Source organism: Alosa pseudoharengus, unplaced genomic scaffold (assembly GCF_046254945.1).
Source record: "Alosa pseudoharengus isolate Yale_2024_CS ecotype anadromous, Long Island Sound unplaced genomic scaffold, YU_APseudo_1.1 YU_APseudo_1.1_scf_19, whole genome shotgun sequence".
NCBI lineage: Eukaryota > Metazoa > Chordata > Actinopteri > Clupeiformes > Clupeidae > Alosa > Alosa pseudoharengus.
In genome coordinates, this window is record NW_027468657.1 from 22145776 (window position 1) to 22163157 (window position 17382).

A 17382-nucleotide genomic window follows, 5' to 3' on the forward strand; every position below is an offset into this window, starting at 1 on the left:
TTGACAATTTTAAGCTTGACCTACCACTTTCTTAGAGCGATGAGGGACAGGTGTGGCTCGAGAATGCCCCCTTGATCAAAGTGGGGAATGAAAAAAAAAGTTTGAGAACCACTGATCTAGTTTGTTAACTACCACAGTCACCAGTTGGGTCGCGATAGTCTATCATTTTTAAAAAGTGGGTCCCCAGAAAAAAAGTTTGAGAAACACTGTCATAGTGCAATTATTGATTCAAGGATGTCTCAAACCCTGCATAGTATTAAATTATATATACCTGTAAACACAGTGGAATTTCTTCATTGACGTTTTATGTTTATATTACTTATATAATATATACTTATTATTTCTATATTATTTTAATAACAAAATACATTTTTTTAATGTTTTCTTCTTTTCCTTCTTCTCATTTCTTATTTTTCCGTCTTATTCTTACAGGTGTAATTCGGACTGTGGACACGCTGGACAGAGAAACAGTCACTCACTATTGGCTGACTGTCTATGCTACAGACTTAGGCACCGTCCCACTGGCGTCCTGGGCAGAGGTCTATCTGGAGGTTTTGGACGTTAACGACAACCCTCCGGAGCTGTCCCAGGCCATCTACTTTGCGTCAATCCAGGAAAACCAGCCTCCGGACCTGTCTGTGCTCCAGGTGTCCGCCACCGACGTGGACAAGTCCTCCGAGAACAAGCTGGTCTACCAGATCTTAGAGTCCCAGCGCACATACTTTGCCATTAACTCTACAACAGGTACGGTGAATTAGAGCCAATTACAAGAACACTGACTGACATGCGTGACAAAGGGCCTTCTTTAATTGGACAGGTGATAAGTTCACACGTAGGGTGCACTGAATCGTCACTGTGCATTTAGAGTTCATATTGACTTGGTGGTTTTATTTTTCACTTCATGTTTTACAAGCTCTGTGTTAGAAAATATTCTCCTTTAATCCTTAAGAAACAGATGATCCCAGTTGATCCTTGCTTGCTGGTGCATTCAAATCCATCCAGCGAGTCCAGACACACTCCCTGTGGTGTGTGCCACTAAATAAGTTACAGGGCACAATGTAACTTTTAAATACATGTAAACAAAATTTGATCAGATTATCATTATTATGGCTTTGGGTGTGGTGTTTTGGCTTCTTACGGAAAAGCTCCTTAAAGACCTTTGAATGTGTAACCCTAAACAGACGCTTTTCTGAGCTCTTCTTCTCTGTCCCTCACCGAGGCAGAGAAGGCAGTTTTTTGGTCCTCTGCCTTTGAAGTGTACCAGCGAAATTTAGGGCGACATTAACCTGCGTCGCAAGTTTGTACTTGTCCGTCCTCGTCCTCAGCCTCCCACTGCTTTGTTGGAGTGTCGGCCTTGCCCCAGGGCAGTACTCAGGGATTACGGAGAGAAAAGTGGTTCATCTTGAAGCTGAAGGGACAAGAGACTACAGGGAGTGCACTTTTAACACGCTGAATCAACCTTCAGAAGCAACATATTCAGCTCTGAGAGAGGCCACTTTCACTGTGTGGCCCATTTTTTTTTATCAAAGGCTGCAGAGAAGCCGGAGTGTCTGCAGTGAGCAGGGAATGAAAGAAAAGAGTCTCAGACTGATCTTTAAATACTGCTGGTTTGGTTGACTCCATGAACAACTGTTTTTTTCAAGTCTATTTTGGATACAAAGGCTTCCTCTTGCTCTTTCCATGTGAAGCTTTGTGAAACAAAAACAAACAAAAAAATAGAGAGAGATTAATTAACAGGTCAGGTCTGATCTCGATCTTCGTGGTGATACTGTGCTCCTACCTAATACCTGCCTGAACAAGACAATCTGACTAATGGATGAGTCAAGAGAGCTTCTGTCTTAAAGGGACACCAGGCAAGCCTGATGCTTTTTCTCTACGAAACTCCCCCTCGCTCGGTCTGAAGCTCTTTTCCTTTTCTTTGCATCTTCCGTCAAGAGTTTTCGTTGCTTCTTCGCCGGCTCTGCCATTATATACACGTTTGCAACAATCGCTAGCGTTTCGTTAGCCTGCCTCTGTGCTGTGGATGTAGGATGTAAACTGAAACTGCTTCGGTCGGCGGGTACGATACACTGAACTTGCAAGCGGGATATTCTTCCTACAGGCAGTAGGGGCGGGCGAGAGAGTCTTCATTCGCCCTGTAATGAGTCATTTAACCATATACCGACTTACGAAGATGAGTAATTAACACGAAAACGTTGCCTGGTGTCCCTTTAAGAAAACAGACCGACATCATTAAAATATGATCATTCCTCACTAAAATACATGATGGTTTCACTTAAACAGTAGCCATCTCATAAGAATAGAAAAGAATCAATAAAGGGATTAAAGGTGACTCACATACACACACATGAGCATGGCAGTATGGAGATTTAATGTTTCACATAATCCTATATATTTTCACATCAAATATCCATCATGGCTGCCACGCGTATCCTGCTGTTTGGTGTGCTGGTCGTGCATGCCCTCACATTCGCAAAATGCAATAGTGGCGATTGTATAGGCACAGTATGTGACTCTACATGAGCATGCAAAATGCAATAATGGCGATTGTATAGGCACAGTATGTGACTCTACATGAGCATGCAAGAGCGGCTTTATTCACAACTCTGGGTCTAAAGTCTGTGGTTGGCTCCACACCTCCAGTGTGATTGCTTGTATTATCATAATTTCTTCTCTATTATTGTGTTAAATGCTCCAAATGTAAAGCATTTTGAGTGGCAAATAAACAAAGCTTATTATTATTATTATTATTATTATTATTATTATTATTATTATTATTATTATTACCGTAAAACTCCAAGTAATAGCCCAGGCTTTTATTTTCCCAAATCGCCAAACTGCACGGGCTAGTATTAGAGACAGGCGTCTATATGAGACAGGCCTTTAATTCCCTTTACACAAAACTTTTCCTCTGCAAAGATGGAAAATATTATCGAATTAATTATTTCAAACACACTGAATGTCTACCTATATAACTAGGCTAGCCTATCTGATGACAATTACGGATCATCATTCATTTAGTGTTGAGATGTTGTTCATTGAGTGAGATACAGTAAGATCGCAGGGATAGCCAGATAAAACAGATGCAGAAAACAGAACAGATAAAACACGTTTTAATTACGTAATTTAAAAAGAGATCGTATCACACTGAAAGCTCATATTTTGTCACTAGCAAATAGCATATTGGTCCTTTGTCAAATACAGTTGCATTATCAGCCCTGACCAAAACCGTTCAGGAATTATTTATGCAAAAGTGGAACGTGCTTAATGTTTAATTCTCCCTCCTTTTCGGCACGAATGAAACAGCATGAGAGAGCATGAACCATATTGTTTCTCCCGTTTTGTATTTGCCAAATTTGACAACAGTCTACATTCAAATCATAGCCTACTTCCAGGCGCGCGGGAACATATTTTTGACCAGGGGTGCTGAATAACAAAATAATCATGGATGTCCGACGATTTCTCCCCCAGCATATGATTCGAATTTAGACAGCTAAATAGGCCATTTCACCGCCGTGTATGAGTAGGTCTAAGAGTGAGAAGTTTTATAATGCCCTGGGCAGCCACATTCCACTGCAACTACGCGCAGCATTTGCCACTCCGACTCATCAATAAAAACTGTGCGTGCACACACCAGTCCCATAGAAGCGCACTTGACTTACATCATTAACCTATTTCAGTATATAGCCAGAGAATGTCCGTAGACGGGCTCTGATATAGCCTAGTCTAAGGTAAATTCCTTTTCTGACTTTTTTCTCTGTATCGCCATGGCATTTAGAATAAAGAATAACGTTCGCGAACCGTTCTGGTTTTGTTGCCAGCATGAAAACACGCTTACCATCGGCCTATCCGCAAATTTTAAACACAAGGGATGAATTGAACGATGACAAAGTCGGACATATAGGCATAGTTCATATTGAAAAAAAAAGCTATACAATTTGGAACTCTAGCTTTTCACCGCAGTCTTTTAATGCCATAATCATAACGTGCGCAGTCTGCGCCATACTTAAGCCCAAATCACACCCAAGATTCGCGACGAGATGAGCAGCAACTTGATGCAACATTCTAAAACCTTGCGACTGTGACCAGACAAGGTGAATGCTTTGCGACGGCTTGCAACGACGTGCAACATCTAATTCACACTGCTGTAACCTCCACACTGTAACCTCCTTTCGTGTCATTGCGAATCTTTAAACAGACGATCTGACGGGTTTTAGAAGATTAAATACAACCCGAAACTAAAAAACAGACCAGGCCTCTACTGGAGACCGGCCTTTAACCCAAACCTGTAGCCACGCCAGGCGTTTAAAAGAGACAGGCGTCTCTTAGGGACTCGGCGATTATTTGAAGTTTTACGGTATTATAGTAACACGTGTGCACGTAGTACTGAAGCAAGGTTTCGTTCACATCGCAGCCTGCTGTGTAATGCGTTGCGTAATGCATGGTCAAAAAGGAAGTGTATCCCAGGCCTAGGGAACCTCTGCTCCTCGTAGGCCTACTGCTGCTGTTCTCCAGGTGGATGTTAATGTCATAAACACACTTTCTAAAACGACTCTGGCTCAATGGCTTGGCCAAATAGAGGTGGCCATAAAAGCTCTGCGGGGTTGCTTGGGAGTGTCGTAAAAAACCACAGCTCACCCTGTAGGTGTCTTCCCTCCTGCTGTTTGCCCCTGATTGGAACAACACCCTCGAGTGTTTACGGTCGGCATGGTTAATGGGCGCCATTCTCTGGAGAAACAGTCTATCTTCCCTTTTCCTCTTCTTTTTGACACTGTCTGTTGACAGAATTAAAAGTCTTGCTAAACCTGTCCTTACAAAACAAGAGAAACTTACCCTACCACACCCCACCCCATCCCCATCAACCTTAATTCTAATTTACTCACTTTTGGGTGCTTTTACCAACCGAGGTCCCTGTTGGTCCCGGTCACAAAGTCTGTTTCTTAGCAACTCCATGATTAGTTCTCTCCTGGCAAAACGAGAGGCCTCTCTCTCTCTTTCCCCCCGGTGATGTCCCGGGCAGGGCATCTTTGTGGACTTCATAAAAAATTGCTTTTTCTCCTTCCTCCCTCTGTCTTTACTCCTGTTTTTCTCCAGAGGCCCTTATGCAAGCAGTGAACCTGTATAAACAGTGCTAAAAAAGCCAGGGATTTATGGAGGGGGGTGGGGGGGAATGGACAGCCTGGGGCACTGAAACAGGTGTGCCATCCTAGCGAGAATTTGGCCATTGATCACCCTGCCTGTTCTTCCTGTGTGTGTGTGTGTGTGTGTGTGTGTATTTGTTCATCAAGGTGTGATCACTTCCCTCACTGCGCTGGACCGAGAACAAAAAGTGGAGCATATTATTGAGGTAAGCTCCTTTTCTGGCTGACATAAAATAGAACATAATCCATCCCCTGTCTCCTATCCTTGAACAGTGTATCAATCTGAGCAATTATTTACATTCACAGTTGCACCTGCAAAACGCCTCCATTCAGCATGACTAACATATGTGTTTGTGCACAGTAGTGTATCAATAATTCAGCAATGACTACTAAGGTCTGTGTATAGCCATGCTCAATAGGATTTGTATAAAAGTTGACATTGTGACTTAAAGCACTAGAGCAGTGGTGATCAATTGAGGTGTTTTATTTCAATGGAGGTTTTTATCCCCATTGACAGAGTCCTTTTCCCATCTCCCATCACTGACTCATTTGTGTCAAGGTGGCCTGGTTTCTGCCCTTTTCTTCAGCATCTTCTCTCTTGTCGTCACTCAGAGTTTGTTTGACAGCTGTATAAGTCTTCTTGGCTCTGATGGTGTTCTAAACTATGTTCTATTTCAATTTGTGTCATTTTCTCTCTCTCTCTCTCTCTCTTTCTCTGTTTACCTCTCTCTCTCTGGTGTGTTTATCTCTCTCTCTCTCTCTCTCTCTTTTTCTCACTCCTGTCTGTCTATTTTATCCAGGTGATCGTGTCAGATAATGGCAGCCCGCCTCTGCGCTCCACGGCCTCCGTGGTCATCCGGGTGGAGGACGAGAATGACAACAGCCCCCTTTTCAGCCACAAGATCTTTCAGGTCCGGCTCCCGCAGCGTCGTGGCAACAACAGTCCACAGGAAGTGTACCGGATGGTTGCCCGCGACAACGACGCGGGCCCCAATGGGATGATCACGTACAGTCTCCAGGACAACCAAAAGGGCCGATTTGAGATTCACCCAATTACTGGAGTAGTGTCCTCCAGAGGGGACTTCTCTCAAGGCAACTACACCATCCTCACGGTATGAGGAATGTTCACAATGCCAAGAAAATCAATTGTGGCCGAATGCTATTTACTATAGTGTGTGTGTGTGTGTGTGTGTGTGTGTGTGTGTGTAAATGCTTGGGTGTGCAGCATTTCTCCACATGTGAAATGTGATGCATCAAGGGTGATTGTAGAGGCTCTTGAGAGCTCCTCTTTCGCTTTTTCCATTCAACCCTCTTGTGCTGCAGATCAAAGCCAGTGATCACGGGAGTCCCGTACGGACGTCCACGGCCCGCCTGGACATTGAGTGGCTGGCCACCCCCAACCCCAGCCCCGAGCCGCTGGCCTTCGACGAGGCCCACTTCACCTTCGCTGTCATGGAAACAGACCCTGTCTCCCATATGGTCGGGATCATAAGCACAGAGATCACATCCAATCTGCTCTGGTTTGACATCACCGGTATGTTAAAAATAATAGGATAGTTTGACCTCTTGACCTGTATTCATCATGTTAACAAATGGTTCACACAGAACTCTCCAGTCCCTCCAGGATTTCGCGAGGATTTTTTGAGATTGTTGCGATCTAAAATGCCTAATTTCGCGACAACTTTTCTAAAAAATTGCGAAGGAAGTTGCGGCGTTTTTAGCTGTTTGTTGCGAAGAAATTGCGAGAGGAAGTGAAAATTGTAAAAATAGTTGCGATTTTTTTTTTTTTTTTTTTTTTTAATTGAGGGTAATTAAGGTTAGTAAGACCAAAATTACACTGATCATCTTGATGCTTATTAAAAAGGATAAGTAAAGGTAAATAGTAAGGGTTACAGAAAATCAAAGTAGGCCTACTTTATTTGTGTAAATACTTTGACTGGCAATTCACAAAGCAGTATAACCTTTCGTAGAACTGTCCAAAAAACACAGCCCACTAAAGAGATGGCATCATGTCATATGTTTCAATACATTCATATATGTTGTAATTCATATTAAGTTCATATCTTTTTAATAATTCATATTCTGTGACTTGCATAATTACTAATAGCAAACTAAGTATCTAGTAATTTCATATTGATTTAAACTATTAGACTACACTTTTCTTTAATGTTATTACATTTGTGGTGTGTAAGTCTAATTGACTGCCTGCCACTTTAAGGACGTGAGAGTAGCGTAATAACATTTCTAAGTGGATTGGAACTCTTGCATCTCACTGTGTTCGGCTACGACTGGAAATAACTTTTTGCATAGTGCATTACGATATGTGGATGGAATTCGGGATGTTTTCTATGTCATTAGTTAAAATAAATGTTAAAAAATAACTCGTATGAAATCATTCTTGGATCATAGAAGAGGTAAATATCTTACAATGTTATTAATTTCTATGATTTTGGTAGCACTACACAAACTGAGCCCACAAGCTAGCAAACATGACACGAGCTAAAAGGACATCTCCTGGTGTAAACGTTTGCCAATGGGTTGCATATTGTAGCCTACTCAAATGTCAGTAAACTTACCAAGTAGGCCTTAATTAACTTACTTCCATAGTCTAGGCAGGTTAGCAACACTAGGTTGAGATGACAGATGCAAGTAAACCAGATCATTAACGTTATCCTTCTATTTATCGTCATCAAAACTGCAGAGGAGTGAACAAGTTATAGGGCAGTGTCTGCAGAAGTGAGTGTGGCATCTGACTCAATACTCTGCGCGAGGGGCTGTTCTGGTAGGTGAAATTTCACGGGGAAACCATGATGATTGGTCAAATTTGCGAAAAAGTTGCAGTGTTTGGACAAAATTGGGAGGTCGCCCAGAATTCACGAGGATTTGCTGAATTTGCGTTAATTGTTGCGATGGCAACATCGCGAATTCCTGGAGGGACTGACTCACATATTAAGCATTTCTTAGAAGGTGCTTCCCACATCAGACAAGACACATAGAAGATAAGACATCATAGGCTTTCATTTTTAGTAATATTACAATGATGAAAAAAATGTATGTTAATAAATAAGAAAAAGTCTCATATGTATGTAGTTTATACTGAACACATGCGTAGTGAAATGCAGTGAGTACAAACACACTGCACACAATAACAAATGCCTTGTACAGATGGACAACTGGGCATGTCAAGTGCTATATTTATCCTGCCAGTGACCTGTTTGTGGAAGGTTACTTCTTAGCCGGAGGGTGTAGACTTTTACCCCAGGTTTGAAGGTAGAGGGATGTGTGTGTGTGTGTGTGTGTGTGTGTGTGTGTTTGTGATGACAGGCCAGAGCCCTGGAGGCTCTCCTTGCTCCGACAGATCTACAATCCGTCTCCAGGAACTTCAGTGGGTCAATTGTGTCTCAGAGCTGTGTGTGTGTGTGTGTGTGTGTGAGAGAGATGCAGGAATATTTTGTTGGCGTGTGTGTGTGTGGTCATACAGGAGCTTTGTGTGTGTGTGCGTGTGTTTTTGCTGGGCCCTGCCAGGGTCACTGGTGTCTCAGAGCTGTGCCCTGTGGTTAATCACTTCGTATGACCTTCACTCTGCACCCCGTGACCCCCTCAGGTCACTCTCTCTACCTCACACGTCTTCACACAACCAAGCAGCCAAACACAAACCCATCCATCCTTAGAATTGCACTACCGTGGAGGAGCGAAGGTGGTTGGCAGGCAGTTGGATGTTTTGTAGGTTGAAAATGCATCATAAGAAAGAAAGAGAAAAAACTGAATGGCCTTGTCTTGATAAGTGGCTATACATTATTGTGCTTAGCATGAGCCCTTGGACATGTGTGGGGTTGAATGTTAATGGCTTTTGTATGAAATGTGTTATCTTACCCAGAGAAAAGCCCCCCTTTTGATATAGCCCATTTAAATTCACACTTAGTCAAGTAGAGTCAAGCTGCCATGCAACTCTGAAGGTTTCTGTTGGTCTGTATATGAAGTCTGCTGGCACAATTGTATCAAATTCCTTTTTTTTTCACGCCCTGAGTTGCTCGGCAGATAAGCAATTTTCCGCCATGGCTTTGCCCGAAGGGTTGAGATGCATTCATCTCTCTCTCACACTGCCGACTTACAGAGTGGGGTTCTATTACAAACCTCCAGCTCGGTAACTCAATTAAATATTATAAACACATTAAACTAAAGATGGTCCTCAAACAAACCCGCTCTCTTCTCTGTTCTCCAAAGAACCTTTCATTGATACCGCCTTATCTGTCACACGGATTCACTGCCACGGGATTTCGGGAGGGCTTTGCTTTTGTGCAGCCAAAAGCAACAATAAAGTGGCCAGCTAAAACAAAGCTGCCAGAGGGACTCTGTCTCTTTCATGCGTCCTGACATCCCAAAGGCAAAGCAGCTAAAGCAGCACTGATGTACAGGAGTGGATGGACACAGACATGTTATGGAAATGCATAAGCATACGCAGTCTTTAAAAAAAAAAAAAAAAAAAAAAGGTGGGACTTGTCTATAAACACCATCTGCCGTAGCAGGCATGAGTTTACCCCTAACCGTCTCAGACGTCTGTTCTGGCCGCGCCACTGCCAAATGTTTCCCCTTAAACAATTGTTGTTGTTTCTCCGGTACAATTCGGCACAGGGGGCTGGGCTTTTGCAGTGACCTTGTTCTTCTGTCATGACTACTTCGCACAAGACTGAGCAGGAGAGCGGAAGGGCTGACGTAGCTTTCACGACAAGGATGAAGAATTGGGCATTTAATGACAAAGTAAAGGTTTTGTACAGCTGCCTTTTACGGATGAATAAAGGGAGGATGCGGGCTATGAATGGGAATATGTGTGTGTGTGTGTGTGTGTGTGTGTGTGTGTGTGTGTGTGTGTGTGTGTGTGTGTGTGTGTGTGTGTGTGTGTGTGTTGGTGGTATGGCATGTTGTCAGAGATCAGAGATCTTTAGGACAAGCATTCTGGTGCACACAAACACAGTCACAGACACACCTACCCACAGACACATACATGCATATGCATGCACACCACACACACACACACACACACACACACACACACACACACACACACACACACACACACACACACACACACACACACACACACACACACACACACACACACACACACACACACACACACACACACACACACACAGCTCTTTGGTCTGTCTTGTCACTTGTCGCACACCTTTAATTAAAGGGTCAGTGAAATCAGTCGACATGTCTCTGTTTGGCCTACACCCATGCATACTTCTGTTGAAGTACTGTACACAAATGTAGTCACTCAGCTCCCCATCAATCCATGTGGGTCCCACTTAAAGACTGTTGTGCAGTGATAAGAGAGATCTTGTTGTCTTTGCTCTATCAAGTCTACTGAGAACATGGAGGCACTGATACTAACAATCTTCCCACTATCTCCTGCACAGGCGGTGACGACGATCAGGATTTCGACATCGATACGAACACGGGCAGCATCGTGGTCGCTCGGCGCCTGGATGCGGGGAAGAGATCCAACTACAATCTGACTGTGAGCGTGACAGACGGCTCGCAGACCATCACAACCCAGGTGACAGCACAGGGCGCTCACGACAGAGCTATTTTGCAAAGTACCATTCACGCGATGGCTTCCCACAAGCACATAAACACACAGTTTTGCACAGCTGGCCTTTAAAAACAACAAAGGTTTACAATGAGCTCTGAGGCTATTCTCAATAATGTAGTCCACATGAAAAGGGTAAAAGGCAAGCACTGAGTTTGGCATACATTTTTGTTTTTAAAGGATTCAAAATCTACATTACATACATTTCCTACATTTATACATACAAAGACTAGGTTGCATTGCACTGTATGAAATATGTAGAAATGAACAATAACAGTATAACAATAACATTATAATCAATCCTACCCATACTAAACAACTCACGTATTAAATAAAATACAACAACATTAACAATGCTGAATTTAACTTTTTTTCACCTAATTTATAATCTCTTATTTAGTCTCTAAAGTTTTTTAATCTCAGTAGGAAAAAGTTACTGCAAATGCCATTTGAGGCCAAGTCATCCTTCAGCATCTGTAATTCTCTGTGTATTTCTTCCTTAATGGTTTGAATAGGGTGTTTGATGTGGACTGCAGCTGGCATCAGACTGTTATCACTGGAAGTTTATCAAGTCACGTTGCAGACACTTTCCCATGAACTAAACTCAAATGCAAATCACATTCCTCCAACCCAGCAGTCTATTATCATTAACAAAACCAAAAACCAAATCTCTTTCATAGTCAAATCAGCTGTGTATTGTGTATACAATGTTGTTACGAGCCCATCAAATTATATGAAATGGTGCAACATAACATACAAAGGCCATCGAGAAGCGGTGACGGTGTATAACAACTTAATTTAATAAAGGATTGTGGTTTGACATAAACGGAGCATGGTGGTACTAAAGCAACTAAAACAGAATAGAAAGGAAACCCTGACCACACATATCTGCGGGGAAATATAGATCGATCTTGCCTGACTCCCGACCAGAAACAAAAGACATGGTGTTGTTGTGAGTCTTCCGGGTCCGCTTATTGCTGTGCTGAACTAAACCTAAACTAAATAACGTGAAACCCCATCACCGAATACCACCTGCTCTAAATATGAATTAACTAAAGACAACAAAGATCAATCCCATATGGGGAACGTGCTTGGACAACAAAATAACTAAATCTACACAAAAAGCTAAACAAAGAACGTGACGTGCCAGCGAGGCACCACGAAGCTGCCCTGCGTCTGCCGACGGGATCGGACGGGAAGCGAATGTCAGAGCGCGCCCAGACGTCAAACAGGGCGTCCTTATAGACGTTGCCCAACCCACAATCAGCGCTTGGCGGGACGCAAGATGGCCTGTAGGGGGACACAAGGAACAGCAGGAGTAACGCAACAAAGTAGCGCAGCAGCGCAAACACTGTTCAACCTGCCCTGAATAGCGTAACACCCCCACCCTTAAAGAAAATAAATTGGGGGTTTAAGTTAACAATATAATGAATAAATATTTACAAATAAACATATTTACAAAAAAAAAGTAGTGAATAAACTACTTAGCATTCAGCAATGGCTCAAAACCCGCTAAACTGGAACAGAAGAAACAGAAGAGGGTTAACGTGCAATAAGTACATTAATTATTTTTTTTTTTTTTTTTTTTTTTTTTTTTAACAACTTTTATCCCATTTTATCCCACAATTTATTTACAATGACATGCACATCAAGCACGAGACAATGCATCTGCAACTACATTGTCGCGTCCTCGGATGTGCCTAATCTCCAAGTTATAACCTTGCAGAATCAAACTCCACCGCATTAAGCGCTGGTTACAATTGCGCATGCGATCGAGAAAAACTAAGGGGTTGTGATCTGTATAGATCACAACCGGACACACAGCACCTCCAACATACACCTCAAAGTGCTGGAAGGCAAGCACAAGAGCAAGGGCTTCCTTTTCTATGGTCGAATAAGCCCGCTGATGACGGTTAAATTTGCGCGAAAAGAAACAGACAGGGTGTTCAAGACCATCCCTGTCTTGTTGCAAAAGAACAGCTCCCGCTCCTAAGTCACTCGCGTCAACAGCGATGGAAAAAGGTCGAGAAAAATCCGGAGCGGCTAGCACGGGTGCAGTAGTCAGCAGTGCTTTAACAGACTCGAAAGCAGCTTGACTCCGTGGAGTCCAATTGTAAGTCACTTTCGAGCTGAGCAAATCAGTGAGGGGCGAGGCAATGGCAGAGAAATTTTTGCAAAATGACCGGTAGTAGCCTACCATGCCAAGGAAGCGACGGAGTTCGCGGCGGGTAGTTGGAGGAGGATAATTCAAAATCGCCTCAACTTTAGACTGGACAGGACGCACCTGCCCACGGCCAACCACTTTACCCAGATATACAACAGTAGCCTGGCCAAACTCGCATTTAGCCAGGTTAATGGTTAAATTAGCTTCCGATAGTCTGCGAAACACAGTTGAGAGATGTGCCATATGCGAAGGCCAGGTGGCGCTATAGATCACCAAATCATCCAAATAGGCCTCGCAATTAGGCACGCCATCAAGAATGCCGTTGATGAGCCTTTGAAAAGTGGCGGGCGCGTTACGAAGGCCAAAGGCCATGGCGGTATACTGTAAGAAGTGATCTGGCGTCACAAAGGCTGAAATCTCTTTGGCACGAGGTGCCAGCGGAATTTGCCAGTAACCCTTCAACAGGTCGATTTTACTGACAAATACAGCTGAGCCCAGGCGGTCAACACAGTCGTCAATGCGCGGTAATGGGTAGCTGTCAGGCTTCGTAACGGCATTCACCCTTCTAAAATCTGTGCAAAAACGCATGGAACCATCACTCTTCGGAACTAGTAAACAAGGCGAACTCCATGGGCTATTACTAGGTTCTGCAATGCCATTTTTCAGCATGAAGTTTACCTCATTCTGAAACAACATCCTTTTGTGTGGATTTGTGCGATAAGGATGCTGTTTGATTGGGCGTGTGGAACCCACATCAATGTCATGTTCAATTACCGTTGTGCGACGAGGAACATCAGGAAACAAATCCTCATGCTGTTTAATCAAGGAGATTAAATCATTACGTTCTAATGTGGATAAACTAGACAAGAAAGAATTTAAGTCATTAAGAAGCTCAGAATTCTTCATTCTCCCTTCAATAACCTCAACTGATGGAGTACGGCCATCATCTTCCAACAAAGCACTCGCCACAGCACCCTGTTGTACCAACGGAAACGCATTTTCAGCTTGGGCCGTAACCACCAGCGACGAAACAACTTCAGCACCACACGTTTTGGACAGCGCCACTTTCGTTGCGCAAGCGTCATTATTTATGATGGTTGAAGTGCACGGAGACTTAAGTTCAGGAGCTGAACCTTCTTCTCGATCACAATACAACTTCAAACGGTTAATATGACATAGTGTGGTCTTTCTCCTTCGATCTGGAGTGGAGATGACATAATTCAGATCATTCACTCGCCGTTCAACACTATAAGGTCCGCTATAACGAGCCTGCAAAGCAGAGCCCATCACAGGAATCAACACCAGAACTTTATCACCAGGACTGAAACTTCGGGAAACAGCCTTCTGATCAAATCTCTGCTTCATTCTCTTCTGAGAGACACCTAAATTTTCTTTAGCCAGCTGACATGCACGACTGAGCCTACAACGCATGTTGGACACGTAATCAGACAAGCTGAGACACTCTTTCGGCTCAGCGAGCCACGACTCTTTTAGCAGCTTTAAAGGCCCACGAACCGTGTGCCCGAAAACAAGTTCTGACGGGCTAAAACCCAAACTCTCCTGCACAACCTCGCGCACGGCAAAAAGAGCAAGCGGCACACCTTCATCCCAATCACGCTGGAACTCGAGACAGAAACACTTTAGCATATTTTTCAAAGTTTGATGGAACCTCTCCAGTGCACCTTGAGATTGCGGATGATATGGGCTGGATGTAACATGGTGGACCGCGAGCTGGCGCATAGCTTGTGCAAACACTCGGGACATGAAATTGGTACCACGGTCTGTCTGAACGGTTTTCGGAAGGCCAAATAGAGAGAAGAAACCCATCAGGGCCTTGATGATGACAGGAGCTGTAATTTTACGGAGCGGAATTGCCACTGGAAAACGAGTCAAGCTACACATTATGGTAAGTAACCATTGATTCCCAGACTTTGTTTTAGGCAATTGTCCAACACAGTCTAATATTACGTGTTCAAAGGGCTCAGACGTAACTGGAATCGGCTGTAAAGGCGCAGGTGGAATCACCTGGTTAGGTTTACCAGTGACCTGACATAAATGACATGTTCGGCAATATCTCACGACATCTCTTTTAATACCTGGCCAAAAAAAATGGCGTAAAATTCTGTCAGTGGTCTTATTTACACCGAGATGACCCGCGAAGTGATGGTCATGAGCTAAACTCAAAACTTTATCACGAAAAGAGACTGGGACAACAATTTGAAAGAGGACTCTCCACTCATCTTGCGCTGAGGCCGTAAGAGGCCTCCACTTGCGCATTAAGACACCATCTCTTATAAAATAGCCGTGCGGCGAATGCTCAATGTCTTCTTCAGAAATAGCTTCTGAAAAGAGAGAAGACAGAGACGGGTCAATTTTCTGTTCCTTAATAAGCTGCTCGCGACTCATAGATAAATTAGGAACATCAGAAGGAAACGACAGTGAAACAGAATTCAAAAGTAAATCACTATCGCTAGAGAGTGAAGGTCGAGCAATAAACGTATCACTAAGATCGATCAAGTTGATCCTCAATTGCAGTCTCGTTTTCGTTTTTCGCCATAGCGCGAGTAACAATGCTAGAGGTGAAAACCTCGGGGAATTTAAATGACAGGTCATCAGTACATGTTTTGGGGAATGCATGAGACACAATGGGGCCAGGCAAGACTTTTCCACCACACAAATCGTTACCAAGTAGCACCGCTACGTTTTCAATAGGCAAGGAGGGGCGTATGCCCATGGTAACATTGCCAGTAACTAAGTCAGACATAAGAGAAATATCATGCAGAGGGACGTTAACATAACCCATTTCGAATCCACGTACAAGAATACTATCACCAGTAAAAGTCTTATCACTGAAAGGCAACACATCTTGCAAAATAAAGCTCTGTGAGGCGCCAGTATCACGCAGAATTTTTATCGGAACGCGCTCACTAGGCTCACCGGGCAAAGAGACAAAGCCATCCATTATAAAAGGCGCAAAACCGTGATTGTCAGTATTGGTGTCTTCTCTACTCACGGGCAAGTTTGAAACACACAAACCCACCTCTGATCTATAGGAAGCTGGTTGATTCGCTGCCTTATTTTTACGCTTTAGAGAATAACACTCGGCCAGAACATGCCCACGTTTCTTACAGTAGGCGCAGGTCGGAACAGTAGCGTTAGATGCCGGCGGACGCCTATCTGGAGAGCGGGCAGACACGGGCATGGTTTCTCTAAACATCTTAGGCACATTTGGATGACTGGAAACGTTTTGTGGAAACTTAGAGTTAGAAGGGACACGCTTATGTGTGAGCACATATTCGTCAGCAAGCACGGCTGCATGACCAGGAGTCAGATTTTTATGCTCACTAACATGGGTAGCGACTGTTTGAGGAAGACCGTTTTTAAAGTCTTCAAGAATAATCAAGTCACGAAGAGATTGGAAAGTTGTCACTTCTTGAGAACTAAGCCAGCGATCAAATAACATTTCCTTTTCTCTAACATACTCTACATATGTGAGAGGTTCAGGTTTGTGATAAGTGCGAAACTTTTGTCGATAAGCCTCTGGCACAAGAGCATAGATGCGTAAAACAGCATGTTTGACTTTTTCGTAATCTGCTGCGTCCTCTAGAGTTAATGAGGAATAAGCTTCCTGCGCTTTTCCCGTGAACACACATTGTAGCGTCATGGTCCAAATTTCTTTGGGCCATTTAAATGTCGTCGCTACGCGCTCGAAATGTGCAAAGAACTTATCAACTTCGCTCTCACTGAAAGGTGGAACAAGGCGAATGTTTCGAGTTATGTCAAATTGATCTGGCCTGAATGGAACACCAGCCTCACGGGCCTTCAACTCGAGTTCTTTAATACGCAATGCCTGCGCAAACTCAAGGTCTTTTAATCTCAATTCGTGCTCTCTTTTTTCTCGTTCTCGTATTGTCTGTCTATCAGCCTCCAATTTAGTTTTTTCGCGTTCCCATTCAATTTCCTTTTCTCTTAACTGTAAACGTTTTAATTCCAGTGCAGCTTTACTAGGTGAAGGTGAAGGGTCAGTAGGAGGGTTTTTACCAGGCGACGTAGATATATCAGGAGATACTTTCTCAAACACTCCCAGTTCTCGCAATTCTTCAATAAGCTTATCCTGAAGCTCAGCCTTGGAAGGGCTACCACTCACCTCAAGTTTATAGTGGCCAGCGACTCTAACAAGGTCATCACGCGTTACAGTTAACAAAATCTCCTGTGTAGGAGCGAGAATAAACGCGTCTAAATCAAACATTGCGGGTAACACACAAAATTCTCTAAACGGGCAAAAAGACGAAAAATGCACTAGAAAAACAAGTCACCGAAAATCTACGGCACAAGACAAAGGGCGATCACGACAAGCTGATGCGCACCAACAGCGCGCAGTGCGACCACCACGGAAAAAGATTTTCACAAAGGGAAAATCGGACTTATTTAGAAAGGCCAACAAATTAGGCCACAAATATGGTTCAAAACCCGGCTAAGCG

General features: G+C 43.5%; 1 protein-coding gene across 1 annotated transcript in view; it reads left to right on the forward strand.

Annotated features, from left to right (window-relative positions):
- The window catches only part of fat2 (FAT atypical cadherin 2), a 72312-nt gene that overhangs the window by 12184 nt on the left and 42746 nt on the right, over positions 1-17382 (forward strand). The window contains exons 3-7 of the mRNA XM_076292016.1: positions 433-744; positions 5289-5347; positions 5942-6253; positions 6465-6675; positions 10565-10704. Of these exons, the coding sequence (XP_076148131.1) occupies positions 433-744; positions 5289-5347; positions 5942-6253; positions 6465-6675; positions 10565-10704 (1034 nt within the window). The remainder of the gene's footprint in view (positions 1-432; positions 745-5288; positions 5348-5941; positions 6254-6464; positions 6676-10564; positions 10705-17382) is intronic.